The 18,680-nt window shown below is 41.9% G+C and overlaps 1 protein-coding gene across 1 annotated transcript; it reads left to right on the top strand.

The window, feature by feature from the left end:
- The first annotated feature begins 763 nt into the window (after positions 1 to 763).
- Positions 764 to 18,461, top strand: LOC119657812 (structural maintenance of chromosomes protein 4). The gene is made up of 12 exons (XM_038064922.1): positions 764 to 911; positions 973 to 1,291; positions 1,349 to 1,717; positions 1,773 to 1,877; positions 1,938 to 2,125; positions 2,181 to 2,321; positions 15,243 to 15,867; positions 15,922 to 16,235; positions 16,296 to 16,480; positions 16,538 to 17,424; positions 17,477 to 18,079; positions 18,135 to 18,461. The coding sequence occupies exons 2-12, from the start codon at positions 989 to 991 to the stop codon at positions 18,402 to 18,404; spliced, it is 3,990 nt and encodes a 1,329-aa protein (XP_037920850.1). The 5' UTR covers positions 764 to 911; positions 973 to 988; the 3' UTR covers positions 18,405 to 18,461.
- The last annotated feature ends 219 nt before the right edge of the window (positions 18,462 to 18,680 follow it).

The raw sequence follows: 18,680 nt of genomic DNA, 5'->3' as shown, positions 1-18,680 counted from the left end.
TAAGCATTCATTCCTTGTTCATTTCAATCAGAATCAAATTGGAAACTTAGGCATTCTAGTTTATTCGATCGGACCAATACACCGCACGATTCATCAGCAACCTATTCTGCTGCTCCGGAGGTAAATCTCAAAACATTTGCACAAGAATGTAGTTTATCCCATTGGCCCCATGCAATTTATAAATTCGGGATGAACGCCTTCCAACGAAACGAATTTTTCACTGGACCGCCGTACAAGCAAATTTTAAAATGCCTTTGAAGGAAGATGTATTGCAAAGAAGGCTTTTTCGGTTGCTGTTCTGCTCTTGCTCTGTTAAACTGCTGTTAAAAAATAACATTTTGAGCCGTATTCAAATTTTTATAGGATTTGAAAACTTATTGACTTTTCTTTGTTGCCAAAAAAATTAGTCAAAATGTTCTTACTATTGCACGAATGTCGATTGCGTCGGTTTTAGATAGAGAATGTTCTCAATTCCAACAGAAAATTTGGATACATTTCCGTGCCTTAATCTTTGTCTAGTTCATGTCTCGCTGAATTTCATTCAATAAGCATATAAATTTATGTTTAATATTGTAACCACAAGCTTGGAATCAATAACAAAAGCAATATCCCAAATGAGAAACCTGCTCAGTTTTCCATTTTTCAGTTAAATTTGCGCCATCTACCAATCCATAGGGTATTCATTTACCTAACCGACGCCAACACTAGAGGTTACCAACAACTATTATCATGTTTTGGTTTTATCAATCCTTCCGTTGGCTATTCTGAGCATCTGTCAGAATTTTTCAAACAAGTGAAGCTTTGGAATCGTTATTGTATGTGGTTTTGGCGCCGCTCGCGCGGTACTTTACATTTTTGAGGATAATCTCAAATTCTCAAAGTGACATCTTATCAACAAAGTTTTAGGAGCGGTATAACCTAACATGATAGACCAATAAAGCGGTTGTTGACCGGATTTGTGTATTTTTGCAGCTGCCGTCATTAACCGATGGCTCGAGGCAAAAGGAAATCAGGAGTGGGTAGTACTCCTGGCGCCAAAGGTGGTGGAGATACTTCCAAAAATGTAGCGCCTCCCCCTGAGAAAGATGACGAAGAAGATATGCCTCCCCCGGAGGAAGTTTACTATTCAGACGAAGAAGGAGCAACACGCGTAGGTGATATATACATTCCTCCTCCAATCAAACCTCATTGTTCAACAGAGAGTAAGGGCCCGCGGCTGATCATTAAAAAGATTGAAAACGAGAACTTTAAGAGTTACGCCGGGAAGGTTGTACTTGGTCCCTTTCATCATGTAAGCATTTCTCTGTGATTCCAATTCTATACATCTAATGCAATTTCCTCTGTGCAGCGCTTTACAGCGATCATTGGACCCAATGGAAGTGGGAAGAGTAACGTTATCGATTCCATGTTGTTCGTGTTCGGTTACAGAGCGCAGAAAATCCGATGCAAGAAGCTGTCCGTCCTACTGCACAACTCCGCAAAGCACAGCAACATCCAGATGTGTTCGGTGGCGGTGCACTTCAAACAGATCCTTGATCTACCCGATGGGAAATTCGAAGAGATCGAAGGCAGTGAAATCGTTATAGCAAGAACTGCATTCCGCGACAATACATCATATTATACGGTGAACGGGCGTCGAGTACAGTTCAAGGAAGTTTCCAAATTGCTGAAACAGCACGGGGTCGATCTCGATCATAATCGGTTTTTAATTTTGCAGGTATGTCTTGAAGTTGATGACAGTTAGCTTTGAATAGATTTCACGTACATTTCAGGGAGAAGTGGAATCAATTTCCCTGATGAAGCCGAAAGCGCAAGGCGAAAACGAATGCGGAATGCTGGAGTATTTAGAGGATATCATCGGGACCAATCGATATAAAGTATTCAATTCATGTAGTTTTTTATACCAATCAATTCTAATCACTTTGTGACTCCACCAGGAACCCTTGACCAAGATTAACGATAGAGTGGAAAAGCTAACAGAAGAACGTACGGAAAAGCACAACCGATGCAAATTGGCCGAGCGTGAAATGAAAGATCTGGAGCAACCATTTAACGAAGCTGTTGAGTACCTGAAGCTGGAAAATGCTTTGACAAGAACCAAAAACCTCCAAATTCAAAAATACTTGTAACACCGTCCAAATAAGTTTTATCATAGTTGCTAACGATATTTTTCTTTCTAGGAGCGAACAAAATAAGAAATTGGAAGAATTCGGCTCTGAACGAGAAGGAATTGTGACCGAATTGAGTGAACACGATGCTACCTATACAGAATTAAAGAAACAACGCGAAGAGAAGGAGAGTATAATCAAAGAGGAAATAGCGTGAGTATCATAACTTTCAATCTTAATCCCGATTCCTTGAACGTATCTTGATGGTATGAAATAATTTCGCAAGTAGCTTTTTTCGACCAAAAAGAAAGAAAAAAAGCAATTGGATCACACAGTTCTCCCTTTTCAACTTTTTTTCTTAATAACACAGCAACAACACTTTTACTTCTTCTTACTATGCATAGGGTTAGATAAAAGTTGTGGCACATTTATGCCTTTTTTTTTTTAAATTAACGTTGTTCGCCGTAAAATTCTCTTCAATCTCAGAAGTGCTACATAATATGGCAAAATGATTTCCAATTGCTGAAGAATTGCAAAAACACATGCAAAAATTCTCAATAAATCTATGAAAATCTGAATTTTAAAGGTACGAAAAAAAGTCTCCGGAATCAAATCAATGCAAAAGTGTACCAAAAAGTTAGTTCATAGTCCGCACTAATCCCATCGTTTCGAATCCGTTTGGAAAACCGGCATTACCACTTTTCCCTACATTTTGGGAACATGATGATTTTTTCATTTGGGACTTTTTGAAAAAAAGTGTACGCTAAATGTTGTGCATCAATTGAATCGTTAAAAAGGGCCCCAAAAGCAAGGGACGAAATTACCCCAGAAATGACGACGGTCATCGTTGTTAACATCTGAAAACGTTTAAAAGCTTGGGTAAATTCACAAGGTAATAAATTTCAGCATTTATTAAATTTTATGAACTGTTCAACAACCAAAATATCGGTGAGTTGGAGGTCCCACCAACTGAAAAGGACGGAAAAAGGTTGCCACCACCATGCATGGTAGAAACAGTCCCTGCAAACCATCGGCTTGAAAGTCGTAAGTCGCCAAGCCTCAATAGAATTACAACCGAATTGGTTAAATATGGAGGCGACCAATTACATCAACTGATGCTCAAGGTGCGGGACAGCGAATGAAGGCCTAACGATTGGCAACGGGGAATTAACTGTCCCATACACATCAACAGGGATATCATGAAGTGCAGCAGTAGGGGTGTCACGTTGCCTAGTACCATCTATAAGATATTCTCCACTATTTTGCTAGACTGGATAGTCCGATAAGCCCAGAACATCATCAGCCCATACCAAAGAGGCGACATCACAGGCAAATCAACCACAGATCAGATTTTCGCTCAGAGGCATGTGATGGGAAAAGTGCTGGAATATGTCTGTCAATTGCATAATCTTTTCATCGACTTCAAGGCCGCTTATGATACCATAGCCAGGGTAAAACTGTATACGATCATGAGAATTTAGTATCCCGACCAAATTGATAAAGGCTGATAAGGATGACAATCACCGACCAGCAGAATCACTCTCGAGATCGTTCAAAATTAACACCGGTCGAAGATAAGAGGATACCCTATTATGCATCCTCTAACCTGGCCCTGGAAAAGTAATCCGTGATGACGATGTAAATGCGAGAAGCACTATCCTGTTCAAGTCCACCCGGCCACCAGCCTATACTGACGATATTAGCATTATGGGAAGAATAGCCCGGATGTACAAATTGCCTTGATCCAGATCGAGCACGTGGTTTGCGCTCAAGATCTTGGGCTGCACATTAATTAAGGCAGCTTCAACACCAAAAACCAAATTGCGCTGGTAAAGAAATACGCACACAACTCTTGGCAAACAGGTTAAACGAGTTCTCTACTTCTGCTCAACCTGTTGATATTTTAAATGTTTCTCAACTGCAATTGGCGATACAATTCCTTATGATTCTAAGGTCTTTAAAATTATTACACTTTTGGACAAGTTGCTCGGTTTTCTTGTAAGATGCCAAGGAAACTTGCATGAGTAGCCAACGTGTATTGCGTCAGTAGCTCCACAGTTATTGGCATCCTCGGTCTGGCTCCCGGTTACCAAAAATGCGTTCTAAAAATGAAATAACACTGGTCAAATGAGAACAATAAAGATACTGTTGATAATTTCTCCATATCTCCTAACGCTCTTAGTGTACAAGACAGTGATCGGTTCTCATGTATTTCTCCAAAACTTGGTTTCTTAGCCGACGATCTCCGCCTGCAGCGATCTTTCAATGTACTTGTGTAATGCAATATTGCACTGCGCATGCCACACACAACGCAATCTGCCGCGACGATCAACTCTAGATTGCGGGGGTCAGCGATTTGTTTGTACAAATTTACAGAATCGGTAGGCGATCTGTTCAGTGCAATGAGAAAAGATGCGAAGGTGCTAATAGAAAAGAAAGAAAAATCTTAGAAATTTTATTTGTTTATAAAGTACTTTTCCATAATTTGCCCTAAATTATTTCTTTGCCTCGTTTCTATTGGTTGTCTCTGATTCATAGTACGCAATGCTAGGTTCTAATAATAATAATAATTTTTCAAAATAAATTGAATTACTAAAAAAATCTATCTTCATTTGTCTTTACTGTTTACCTCATGCACTCAACATTGTCTTTTTCTTTTGTTGCATTGAAGTGCAAGCAGGGATGCCTCCTCATCTGAACGCCTCATTTTAGGTTTGAGTAAGGTTGTGGCTAGTTAGCTAAAGTTTAAATAAAATTAAACAAGTTAAGAAGATTATTTCCTTTATTAACTAAGAATTTGGTGAAAATAATAACAAATACAGTATTTCAGGGACTTCACTGTTTTCCCTTTTTTGAAACTGAAGATCCCCGAAATACTGTATTTGTTTTTGTTTTTTTGCACTAAATTCTTAGTCAATAAAGGAAATAATCTTGTCAACCCGTTTAATTTTATTTACTCATTTTTCCGTAAAATTTATGAGAAATATTCGATTCTACTAAAGCGATTCGTCAGAAACTAACCATAATATTGGATCGCTCATAAGACATCGCGTTGTATGTGACATTGCCGCGACAGATCGCTTTCGGTGTGCCAAAGGCTTAAAACATCCCTAGGTTCATAATCAATGACGTTCTTGTATACAGAAATAAAATATAATATTTTGGAAATTAGTTTCCCTGGGGTAACCGCTAAGAAAGCAAATGCATTTGAGCCGCTAAACACTCACTTTTCACTATGGCAAAGAGACCCGGGTAGAAACATAACAACTATAAAAGGGTTGTAAGAGTAAACGATGGTTGTGGAAGGGCAAATGTATTGCGCTAGGATCTCATAGTTAGGGCCAATAAAAAATTATGGACAGTATTATTATGATTTCGAAAACTTATAACGTTTTTAAACCTCAAACGCATTTTTCTCAAAACCATATTCTCGAAATCGGCCAAATTGAAGAGTTTTCATCTGATCAACATGGAAATTTAACTAACTTGATTTCAATATCCAGTGAACACACAATTTTAACAGTTGGCGAGTTTTTTTTTTTTTTTTAATTAAACAATTTTGCGAAAAATTATAAAATTTTAATCTTGTGTATATCACTAGTTACACTTATGCAGTTCATGAAAAAAATTATTATACTTCTGGATGGTGATCCCAGTGAATTCTACTGCTCACCACAGAGGACTTCCAAAAGACGGTCGCCATTTTTAAAAAAATAAATTTTTTCCTTACAGCCCTGAAGAGTTGCTCAATGGATTGGTAGATTGCTTGTGTACTTTAATTTAAAAATGTGTTTATAGAAAAATCTTGAAAAATCCTTTTTTATGGCCCCGAACAGATATGAACAGAAGATGATTCAGCCCGAAAAATCTATCGATGGGGTAAGCCAGGACGTTAGACAGCTTTTAGGGATATCGAATTGGTGGTCCTTGGCCCAAAATTAAGATGCCCGCAGCTCCTTACTAAAGCCCGCCATTCACGTTCAGTCCGTCGAAAGAGCCTGCAATGCACCTAGCCGGCAGTTGAATTTTGAGAGCACCATCCACCTACCGACAAACTCCCAACATCATTATTTCAAATCTGGACGCGGATGGCTCTGCGACGAGAATTTGAGACATTTTTGTGTCTGATCATTTATCGAAAATGTTCATTAGCGGTAAAGGTACCCATAAAATTCTAACTCACAGCCTAAACAAACATGAAATTCTCGCTCCCATCCTAAACAAACATGCCTGACCGACTGACCGAATCATTTTTCATTCGATCATCGACCGCCTCAACAGGCAAAACTGAAAGACCAACTGCGTCTCTAACTGACAGACCGAATTGAACGTTGATGACGGGCTTCTTACGGCAGGCCTAGACCGGATATCGGCTATTGGGCCGTTGATAATTATTTTTTTCCAAGGATCTTTAAAAAATTTTATAATCAAAAACCGCCAGAACTTTTATCGTACCCTGTGTATAAACATATCTTGGAGCAGGTTTCGTACGTTAACTTTTTCCTTGCTGTTCCGCAGAGTTATATTAACACTTGGTTGCATGTAACTGTAGCCGGAGGTTTTGATCCTTCCACTTTTTAAGCTATTTTTGTATACATAAATGGTCGTTTGTTTTTCTTATCTAACGGAACGAAACTGTATTTTCATAGTAGCAAACCAATCAAGCGAGAGTACTCCAAGATAGATTGTGCGTGCAACTTTGTCTTTCATGATCTTCCACTAACGGCTTTTCAATTCTGGTTTAGCTGCAGCTTCTTGGGAATGGTGTTCGCCGAGTACGCTTGCCATAATGGGCAGCGTGGGTTAAAATGAAATTAAATCCCAATGTAAAATTACTTTTTTCCTCTCCCCGCCGAAGATTGTATTAAAGAAATTTTTGGTGATGTTAAGTAACCGAAAAAGGAGTTGAATCGGCAACTAAAAAAAGGTGCACACGATTGACCCGCTGGCAAACAGGTTAAACGTGTTCCCTACTTCTGCTCAACCTATTGATATTTCAAATTCTTCTCAATCCCAATTTGAAATACAATTCCTTATGAAAGAAAGGTCTTTAGAAAATACTATATGGTACTATAACGTCTTCAAATCCGGCAAGGTAAGGAAAAATATTGGCACAATACACTTTTTTGAAGCAGTGAAATTTTTGTCATATATATGAGAAAGGTAGGGGTTTCGAGGTTTAGCCTTAAAACCAAGGTAGACTTCCAAGCTGTGCAGAGTCTTTAATAAAGATGAGTCCGCCAAGCTGGACCCTCTTAGAAAACCGGATGATACTTTCAAGAACTCCAGGGTTGAGTCTATACAGACTCTCTTGCAAATACACCACCCGGGAAAACAGGTCTCAGAAGTGGGAAGAAGAGAATTGACGGTTTCTACAAACCCTTCCACAGGAAGGTGTTGCAAGGGGGATTGATACAGCGTTTCCCGGTGCCACCACGTGGAGGTTCTCCTCGGCCACTTGGTTTTGGTTCAGCCGACAGGGTTGCCGCCCCGCCTTCCTCCCAGCCACCTCAGAGCACCAGTTGCGCTGACAGTTAAGTCCTTGGGTTTTAACGTAGGTACCTGTCGTGGAGACTTAATCCTACGTCTTCTTAAGACATGGATTGATTTTGGGACCACAATCAGAGCCCCGCTGTGACAAGCAACAACGGTACCAGTCTATGCAAGTACATGGCATAACATTCATACTGGTGGATGCAAGACCTACCTAAATCTCTACCGAACTAAGGAGTACGGCACCCGTGTTGAAACGCAACACCACGCCGAGGCCCGAAGGTCTCTTCTCGCTTGAACATCACCAACAGCCCCCATGAAGCTCCCACTAGGGGGCCAACCGCAAACAACCGAGTTGTACTCATATACGACAGGAATTCTCCCGAAGTATAAGAGTCCAGGGGCTACCCCGGTTCCCATGGTACCAGTATACATCCCATGGTACAGTATACATGACCAAAATAACCTCCTTGAAAAAAAAATGGTCTCACTCGGGGAAGCACACTGCCTTCTGTGGCGGCCCAAATTCAAAACAATTAATTTCTTTCCATTCTGTAGATTAAACTTCTTCTTTTTCTTCAGCCTTTGCCTCGTTCACAAGCGGGGTCGGCTCGATTCTGTAGACTAAACTAAAATATGCAAATATTATTTAAAAGAAAAAATGGCGAATTTATGAAAAAAAGTCTTGAAAATCGTTCTATTTTGTGTTAAATTGTTCAAAAAATCATATTCCAAACAAAAAATTTTAATAAAAATAATAATCGTTGGCGCAACAATCCAGTTGGATCAAGGCCTTGAAGTGTGTTTGAGCAGTTCATTCCAGACCGTAACGGTACACTACAGGATTACAGTACCCGGTAGGAGGCATTGCACTCGCCCGAAACTATTGAATCAGGTACTCATTCACAGCTTAGTGGACTGGTATCCGACGTCAACTCACGATACAAATTCCACTGCCACCAGTGACAGCCTTGCGCTCTAACCACTCAGCTATCCGGACGTCCGGTGGTTTTAAGTTAAATATAATTCCCGCCCTTGTCGTGTTTGCGATTATATAAAAAGGAGCAATTTCCATCCACTGCCACTTTTGGTCATGCTGCTCCCAGGACAGAGGTATTAACAATTTAACATACATAAATATACAAATTTTAGAAAAATATTTGGATATGTATTTGAGGGTGCACAGATTGGTATAAAGATACAGAATAGAAAGAATCTCATTTTCTTGAATTCGGTCTACCACTTAAGGTTGTTTGTTTCCCCGTGATATCATCCTTTTTTTTTCAAAGAGTCTACTTTGATCATAAAAACATAAATTAGTTAATCCACAATTAATTGTATATTTTAAGCTCTTATTAAAATTTCAGAATGATTGCGTATTACTTTCTTGTTAAAAACAAATAATGTTGAAATTTCGAGCGTCACCTTTTACCTTTTGAAAACCTATGGTGAATCCAAAATAACCGGCTTGGTTATTGGAATAGTATATGTATATGGGCTCCCCCTCGGACACCACCTTGTCGTGGTGGGGGAGCCTGTAGTAGTTTACTGCTACACTAAGGGTGTCCAAAATATGAATATGGAAACAATGGATATAAACTCTCCAAGTGGTAAGAAGTCACAGACTTCGAATCCACCCGCGACCATGAGCAATCATGTCGCGGCCGAGGCGCGGATTTTGGAGGCCTCACCACGTTCATATTTGCCTATAGAGCAATCTGTAGAAGGCATGCTTTCCGACTCAGTGGAAAGTTTGCATTTAGTGCCTACGGCGAAGTTAGCCAGAAAGGAAAGTACGGAAACTCTCAAATTGGGAGAAACTGGAAATCCGACTACGGCCGGCCCGTCCGCGGTACTACAGCCCAAATCTACCCGCAAGCGGAAGAGAAAGGCCTGGCAGAAGGGAACTTCGGCCACTAAGGAGGGGGGACTACAGGCTGAATCCTGCCTGTCAGAACCTTCTCCGCCATCCTTACTGGGAAGAGCGGAAGAACGGGAAGCTGGTGACGTGGACGCTACTGGTTCAACGCCAGTATGTGGAAATGGATCCAAGCGGTCCGAACACCGTGAACCTGGAAAGGCCCTAAGCCGACGGCAGAAGAGAGCACTGCGAAGGAAGATGAAGCACCTTGGGAATGAGGACATGGACGTGGCTGTACCACTAGGCGCGGTAACGCCCAGAGAAATCGGACGCAAGGTAGCGGAATCTCCGGCGGAAGGTGGGGATAAACTGGAAACCCCGGTAAGATCCACACTGGACGCACCAGACTCTTCAGTCAGCGGTAATGCGCGCAAGAAGCGTAAGACCAACACATCTGCTGTGGCCGACGCTTTATTGTGCTCCGCACCAGGGCTTACATCCACGCGTCTCGCGGGGATTAGGACCGGTGTGCCGGGAGGTGATCAAATCAGCGAGAGAGATCTCAATGAAGCTGGTCCCTCCCACAGGAATACGAACACGAAGGCGGGAAGGAAGAGGACGTATGCGCAAGCTGCGGCCTCTGTTCTGACTGCTGCCGTGGGAGTTTCCTCCAAGGATGGCAAAATGTCAGAGGGACAATTTACCATCCTCCAGGAATGCCTGTGGAAGAAAATGATGGAGCCTGGAACGAAACCACGATTTAACGATCAAGGTTTTCGTGATGGGCTTCTACATTTGGAGTGCGCTGACGAGGCTGCCTTAAAGTGGCTCCAGCAGGTAATCCCAACTTTGAGTTCCGGCGGTCGGCCCAAGTTCACTATTGTGAACACTGAGCTACGCAGGACAGAACATGTCGGATGTTGGCTACCGGGCCCTCGAAGGAAGGCAGAGGACATCATCCGCTTGCTGGGTGAACAGAACCCGGGCATGGACTTTGGACACTGGAGGGTAAAGTTCATGAATGCCAGGAAGGACCAATCTACAAACGTGGAGGGCTTCAACTTGGTATTCGAACTGGACCAACAGAGTCTAAATGTGCTCAGGGGAAGTCACCATATGGTGCTCCACTTTTTCCTATATAGACTGAAATTCAGTCATATCAGGAGACTGTGGGGCATCATCTCCATTTTGAGAGCGAAGAACAATGATGGTCTTCGACTTACACAACATAGAGCAAATTGCAGCATCTTCGGTGCGCTCTCCCACAATGGAGACGTGCGCGGAGGATAGTGCATACAGGGGCGGAACCCCCGTATGGGGGCTCGCACTGGGGAAGGGACTACAGAGTGAATCCTACCTGCTAGTAACTTCTCCTACACCTTCCAAGGAACAGGCGGAAGGAAGGGTAGCCAGAGACGTGAACGAAACTGACTTGATGCCAGTTCGAGTGATCGAATCTATGCAACCCGGACACCGCAAACCAAGTAAGGTGCTAAGTAGAAAACAGACGAATGCTCTGCGGGATGAGGTGAGATCTTTCGTGGATGAGAACATGGGAATTGCGGTACTCCCAAGTACGGCTTTTCTCAGAGAAATCAATCACGAGGGGATCGAGTCTCTGGCGGTACGGTGTGGGGGAAACCCCGTCATACGCGGACTGCCGCATACGCTTCTAACTGTTTTCTATAAGACAATAGACTAAGTTTATGTCGAAAAACATAAAGATTGGTCAAATCAACCTGCAGCATGCCAAAGCTCCCTCCTACCTGTTGGCAGCGAGAATGACAAAGCTACAGGATTTCCCCTATATCTTTCTGGTGCAAGAACCGTGGGTTCGATTTAACAGAATCTGTGGTATTGGATCAGTAAAGGGGGCTAGGATCTTCTACGACGAAAGATCCATAAGACCGAGAGCTTGCGTCCTGATGTCAAGACGGTTAGAGGCAACTATGCTGAGACAATATTGTTCCCAGAACTTAGCTACGGTCATCATACAATACCAGATAAATGGCGAGAGGAAAAACATCATAGTTGCCTCCGCTTATTTACCCTATGATTCTTTGTATCCTCCACCGACGCAAGAACTTAGGGATCTGGTGGCGTATGCAGAATCAAGTGGTCTCGAACTCTTAATAGGTTGCGATGCGAATGCTCAACATATTTGTTGGGGCAGTAGCAAATGCAATCCAAGAGGAGAGAAGCTATTTGATTTCATCACTTCAGCTGGTCTTATGACTGCAAACGTGGGGTGCGCCCCTACGTTCGTGGGACCGAGAAGAAGCGAAGTAATTGACCTAACAATCTGTACCCCAAAATTGTTAGAGTTGATTACACACTGGCGAGTGCTAGACGAGGTCTCACTGTCAGATCACCGATATCTAGAATTCAATCTGACTATTGCGGGCGAACAGTCTGCAGTACAAAGACGGAACCCTAGGAAAACGGATTGGGCAAAGTTCAATGAACTTCTTGGCAATAAAGTACAGTTCCCTAGGCGACTAAGGACTCCTTTGGTGCTGGAAGATGAATTGAAAACTCTGAACTACACACTTTTAGAGTGTTATGAAGAGGCTTGTCCTATTTCCCGAGGCCAAAGCGGTAAAACAGTTCCTTGGTGGAACCGAGAACTGCAAAAACTCAGGAAATCAACCAGGCGACTTCTAAATCGTGCTTGCAAAAGTAACAAGAACGAAGACTGGTTAAATTTCAGGAACTCACAACGTGAATATAAGAGGCTCGTGAGGTGCTCGAAACGAGACTCCTTTAGAGCGTACTGTGAGGAACTGGAAGGCGAAAGGGAGACTTCAAGGCTGTGCAGAGTCCTCAAAAGGGATGAGTCGGCCAAGTTGGATTCTCTTAGAAAACCCGACGGTACTTTCACGAACTCCAGACTGGACTCAGTACAGACCCTCCTGGAAGTACACCACCCGGGGGAACGGGTGAGAGAAGTGGTAGGGGGAGAGTTGACGGTTCTTGCAACCCCTTCAACACGCAAGTGTTGCAAGAGGAACTGGAACACTGCGAAAGCGGTTGTTACCCTTGAAAAGGTGAGAGCTGCGATACTGTCCTTTGAACATTTCAAAGCACCTGGCATGGATGGCATCTATCCGGCAATGCTAAAGGAGGGTATGGAGCATTTAGAGCGACCTCTAACAAATATTTTTCGAGGATGTCTTGCTCTGGGCTACGTGCCTTCTTCTTGGCAACAGGTTAAGGTAGTTTTCATACCGAAACCTGGGAAAGATGACTATTCTAATCCAAAGAACTTCAGACAGATCAGCTTGACTTCATTCTTGCTGAAAGGTTTGGAGAGACTGGTGGAGCGTCACATTCGTGGAAAGGCACTTAGGTCACACCCACTTAGTGAAAACCAACATGCTTACCAACGTGGAAAGTCCTGTGAGTCTGCTCTTCATTCTTTGGTCACAAAGATAGAGGATGCAACTTTGAATGGTGAGTACGCGATGGGGGTGTTTGTGGACATTGAAGGGGCTTTTGACTGTGCGCCTTTTCAAAAACTTTGTGATGCCGCCAGAGCGCATGGTGTTGATGATGCTTTAATTAAGTGGATCCATGCTATGCTAACGCAAAGATTGCTGTGCGCTGAGGTAGGGGTCGATCGCTACCTGACTACGGAGGCAACGAAGGGCTGCCCCCAAGGAGGTGTGCTTTCGCCGCTTCTGTGGAGTATGCTGATCGACTCACTGCTATGCGAACTGCAAAATTTGCCAATACACGCTCAAGCTTATGCTGATGACGTGGCTGTACTTCCTGTTGATCGGGATCTTGGAACGGTGTGTAGGAATATACAGCGTGCCGTTGATTTGATAGACAGCTGGTGCCTTAGACATGGTTTGTCAGTTAATCCAAATAAAACCACAATGGTTTTATTCACAAAAAGGAGAAAACTGGATGGACTTTGCCTCCCTGAGATGAGGGGTACTACCCTTCAACTCTCCGAAGAAGTGAAATACCTGGGGGTTACTCTAGATAAAAAACTTCTTTGGAACAAACATGTAGAGGTAAAGATGAAACGAGCTCTCACAGCTTATGGGCTGTGCAGACGGACCTTTGCCTCGACATGGGGACTCAGACCTCATGTGGTAATGTGGATATACGTTGCCATCATTAGGCCGATGTTCGTATATGCATCCGTAGTGTGGTGGGTTAAAGTGAGACAAAAAGGTTTTCACCGTAAACTAGCTGCACTGCAAAGAACTGTTTGTCTGGGTATCACTGGTGCCATGAGCACGACATCCGGCGCAGCTCTGAATGCACTACTCAATTTGCAGCCCCTGGATATATTTATTCAAAGCACTGCAATGAGAGCAGCCCATAGGCTAATTCGATTAGATCTATGGGAAAACAACGGATGTGGGGGGCACAGAGCATTGGAAGAGTTACTGGGAGGACTGAATCCAGTTCTTACAATGCCTTCCGATTCTCGTGTCCCCATACATCTGTTTGGTAGAAGATATGTAGTTACCCTGAAGCGTAGAGAGGACTGGGAAGACCCAGAGGAATGCGTGGAGGGATATACGGAAGTCTTCTACACCGATGGCTCAAAAACAGAAGAGGGTTCTGGAGCCGGAGTCTACCTCTCGAATAAAAACGAGAAGTGGGCTTTTCCTTTGGGACAATATGCAACGGTTTTTCAAGCCGAAGTTTATGCGATCCTAAGGGTGGCAAACTGGGTGATTGACGAGCGGTTGAAGGGCAGGCGCATCGCAATCTGCAGTGACAGTCAAGCTGCACTGAGGGCATTGAGCAGTCCTTTGATCACCTCGAAAATCGTTCAGGAATGCAGAAACCGTTTGAATTCTATGTCTAGATTCAATACGGTGGAACTACTCTGGGTACCTGGTCACTGTGGCATAGAAGGAAATGAAATCTCGGACGCTTTAGCGAAAGAGGGGTCAATCTCCCCTATGCCGGGACCGGAGCCAGCAATTGGGGTATCAGTAGCATTGGCTAAATCTGTTTTCAAAAACTGGGAACAGGTTTCCCATAATGACAGGTGGCAGAGCCTTAATGCTGCTCGACACACCAAACTTTTCCTGCCAGAACCCAACATACGTACCGCAAAGTTTATCCTGTCGAAAAGCAGGAGGACTTGCAGGTGTATTGTGGGCATTCTGACAGGCCATAATTCACTAGCTGGGCATATGTTCAGAATAGGAATTACCGAAGATGATACGTGTCCCTCCTGTAATGAGGAAGCGGAATCCACGGAGCATTTCCTATGTGAATGCCCCGCCTATGGACGCATCAGGCATCAAATCTTTGGTGCCGATGTTCTCCAATTACGACGGGTAGCATCACATCCACTAACGGAAATCCTACGATACGTTAACGAATCCGGAATATTCCGTTAGACGGGGGACGCGAGTACAATGGGCCAACACGGCCTGAGTGCTCAGAAGCTGTAGCTTCTCCCCACCACACACACACACACACACACATATGTATATGGTCCCCAAAAGCTTCTTTGTCTGTGATTGATGCGTGTAACAGATTGAAATGCTAAACTGCTGGAGATCTTGACGAAATTTCAAAAGGAATGTTTCATACATACATAAAACAGGAACGTAATACTGTTTGATAGTCCGATTGAAAATTGTATTTATTTTTGCTCTCTATCGAGCTTTTGAAGATATACATTCTATATCCAATAGCCTTTCCGGTAATTATTTTTATAAAATATAGTTTGTATGTAAGATTTGTACATGCTCGTACTTAGTAAGATCTTTAATTGTAAAAAAAAAATAAATGGATTTCAGTAAATTCGACAAACTTTGTAAAGATAAAGAAGAAATGGAGCAGCAGTTGAAGTTCCATCTCAACAGTTATACCGAAGCCCAAACAACAATGGTAGCCATAAACAATCGTCGCAAACAGAATAAGAAGCAATTGACAACGAACGAGGATAAATTGGTTCAACTGAAAAAGATACCTGAAAAAAATCTTTCGGAAATTGAAGAATGTGAGAAAAAAATTACACAACTTACCAAAAAGAAAGCAGAACAAGAGGAGACACTACAGAAAAACTATGCAACGTTAGAAAATCAGACCCGGCCGCTTATTGATGAACGTGAAAAGCTTGAGGCAAAGTTGGCTGATCTGAAGAAAAATGCCGACGAATCAAAAGCAGAGTTGTCGCTCGCTGAATCTGAATTGAAAGTGCTGAAAAGTGACGAAACCACCGAGAAGAGAAAATACGAAAGCTTGAAATCATCTTATGAAGAATCTCGTGAAAATTTTGAGTCTAAGCAAGCAATTCTAAATGAATGCCAGCAATCAATACCAGAACTTAAAAGTGAAATTGTGACGAAAACGAAAGAGCTTCAAAATTGTCGAAACGAAGAACGGATGTTTAGTGAGAAGTTATTCACTCTGCGCGCAGAAGTAGGTTTTATCAAATGAATTTGTTTTCGAATTGTAATAAAAACTTAATATTAGATTTCAGAAAGAATGAACAGTATGAAAGTCGCGAAATCGAACAACAAAGTGCTAGACTCATTAATGAAACAGAAAGTGGAAGGTAAAATTCCTGGAATTTATGGAAGATTAGGCGATTTGGGTGGGATCGACTCGAAGTATGATGTAGCTATTTCGACAGCTTGTCGTCGGCTTGACAATATAGTTGTTGATACAGTAAATACGGCACAAGCTTGTATTGAGTTTCTTAAGCGATACAACATCGGTAGGGCTTCTATAATTGCCCTGGAAAAAGTCCAACATTTACGACATCAATGTGAACAGAGGATAAAGACGTAAGCTTTCTGTTTTCTTCAATTAACTAATTATGGAACAAACGATTTAATGTTTTTAAGGCCCGAAAACGCTCATCGTCTCTTCGACTTGGTGCGCGTTGAAGACAAACGAGTCCTGCCAGCTTTTTATTTCGCCCTTAGAAATACATTGGTTGCCAATGACTTAGATCAAGGATCTCGAATTGCTTACGGAGCTACTCGGTTTCGTGTGGTAACTTTACGTGGCGATCTTATAGAAATATCTGGTAAGCATTAAGGTTTTAATTATTAAGTGTTATTTTACCAATAAACTTTTATTTCAGGTACAATGTCGGGAGGAGGTAAAACCCAAATCCGTGGTAAAATGGGTACTCAGGTAGCTACAAAAAGTGCGAACACTTCGATGACATCACAAAGAGATTTGGAGGATATGCAGGTTCAGGCACAAGAAATGCAATCAAAAGTCAATTATGCTCAACAGGAACAAGGGCGTCTTGAGCGAGAGCTGAATAGCTTGCAATCGACCCTTAATAAGAAAGAAGCTGAAGTAAAGAAAATATCAGTTACATTGAAAAGTCTTTCAGAACAATTGCCTCGTATTCAATCACAACTTGAAAATCAAAAGAAGCGAGCTGATAATACCGTCGCAGACCCGGCAAAAGTGAAACAACTAGAGAAAACTATTGAAGAGCGACGAAAAATCTTTGAAGAGTCTGATAAGGCTGCTAGTAAGATAGCTAATAAAATTAAGGACACCAATAAGAAAATTGAAGATATTCACGGTGAAAAAGTTAAGTCGGTGCAGCAGGTCATCGACAATACGACAAAGCAAATCAATAAGCTTTCCTCGAATATATCGAAGTTAAAAGTTGAAATTACTACGTCAGAACGGAACCTGAAGAAAGTGGAAAAGGAAATTGAGGAGCTGAAAAGTGAAATATCGAAAGCTGAAGACTCCGTTAAGAAACTGGCTGAGGAGCGTGCCAAGCATGATGCAGAAGCTGTGGAATGGACAAATAAAATAGAAGCAGCCAAGGAAGAAATCGAGAAAGCTAACAAAGATTCGTCGAGCATACAAAAGGAAATTTTGGCAATACAAAAGAAAGAGAGCGATGGGAAGCTGAAGAGATTGAGTATAGAAGAAAAACTTGAAGCGCTTGATAAGAAAATTTCAGACGTTAAAAGTCAATTGCCTCATTGGAAAAATAAGGTAATTATATGATACTTGTATTTTATATTTGTGATTGACTTATTGATTTTAGCTAAAACCGCTGAAACTGCAAGAAATTCCGGGGGAAACTGAAGGACAAGAACCACTGAAAACCTACACAGAGGAAGAGTTGAATACATATAAGCTGCAAGACCTCCAATATCAATTCTCGGTTCAAGAGGAAAAGTTGAATGCTAAAAAACCGAACTTGTCTGTAATTCAGGAGTACATGAATAAACGGGAAACATACCTGGAACGCGTGAAGATTCTAGAAGACATCACAAACATTCGAAATGAGATGCGTCAACTTTACGATGATGTTCGAAAGAAACGTTATACTGAATTCATGCAAGGCTTCCATATTATCACAAAAAAGTTGAAGGAAATGTACCAAATGATTACTCAAGGTGGTGATGCTGAACTAGAATTAGTGGATTCAATGGATCCATTCACAGAGGGTGTGTCGTTCAGTGTGCGACCGCCTAAAAAAACTTGGAAGAATATCTCAAACTTATCGGGTGGAGAGAAAACACTTTCTTCGTTGGCATTAGTATTTGCTCTGCACTACTACAAACCATCGCCTCTGTATTTCATGGATGAAATTGATGCAGCACTGGATTTCAAAAACATATCAATCGTAGCACATTACATAAAAGTGAGTATACTTTGTAGACAGAAACTGGACAATTAATAAATATTCTATTGATCAGGAACGAACGAAAAACGCCCAGTTCATAATTATCTCTTTGCGGTCGAATATGTTCGAATTATCTGACTACTTGGTTGGAATTTATAAAGTTCAAGATTGCACAAACACCGTTACAATAGAAAACCATCCGCCAAAGAGCCTGACCGCCTCAGATGCAGTTCCATTCGGACTTTCACAGCAAACACAACAGACACAACAGATCAACACATCCACACAACAAATCAACACGACACAACAACTCAACACAACGACACAAGAGATACATGTATAATAATAACTTACTGAAACAAACGAAAAAATAAAAAGATTTGATAATATGTTTTATAAAGAATTGTTTCTAGGTTTGCTGAGTACGGGAAGTTAACCCTTATTTAATTGTACACTTGGTTGTAGTAAGCTTTTGCATTGGTCCCCACTTCAGTGAGCATTTTGAAAATGAACAAAAAAATAATAATCCATTACCCCAGGTACTGCTTTGATGTCTCGCTTGAAACACTAAATTGTCACCAAGGAAGGTAGCGGTTGAAATCTCACTGGTGGCCGATAT

The sequence above is a fragment of the Hermetia illucens genome, chromosome 5 (genome assembly GCF_905115235.1).
Source record: "Hermetia illucens chromosome 5, iHerIll2.2.curated.20191125, whole genome shotgun sequence".
Lineage (NCBI taxonomy): Eukaryota > Metazoa > Arthropoda > Insecta > Diptera > Stratiomyidae > Hermetia > Hermetia illucens.
Note: the sequence above shows the minus strand (reverse complement) of the source record. Positions and strands in the feature narration are given on the sequence as shown.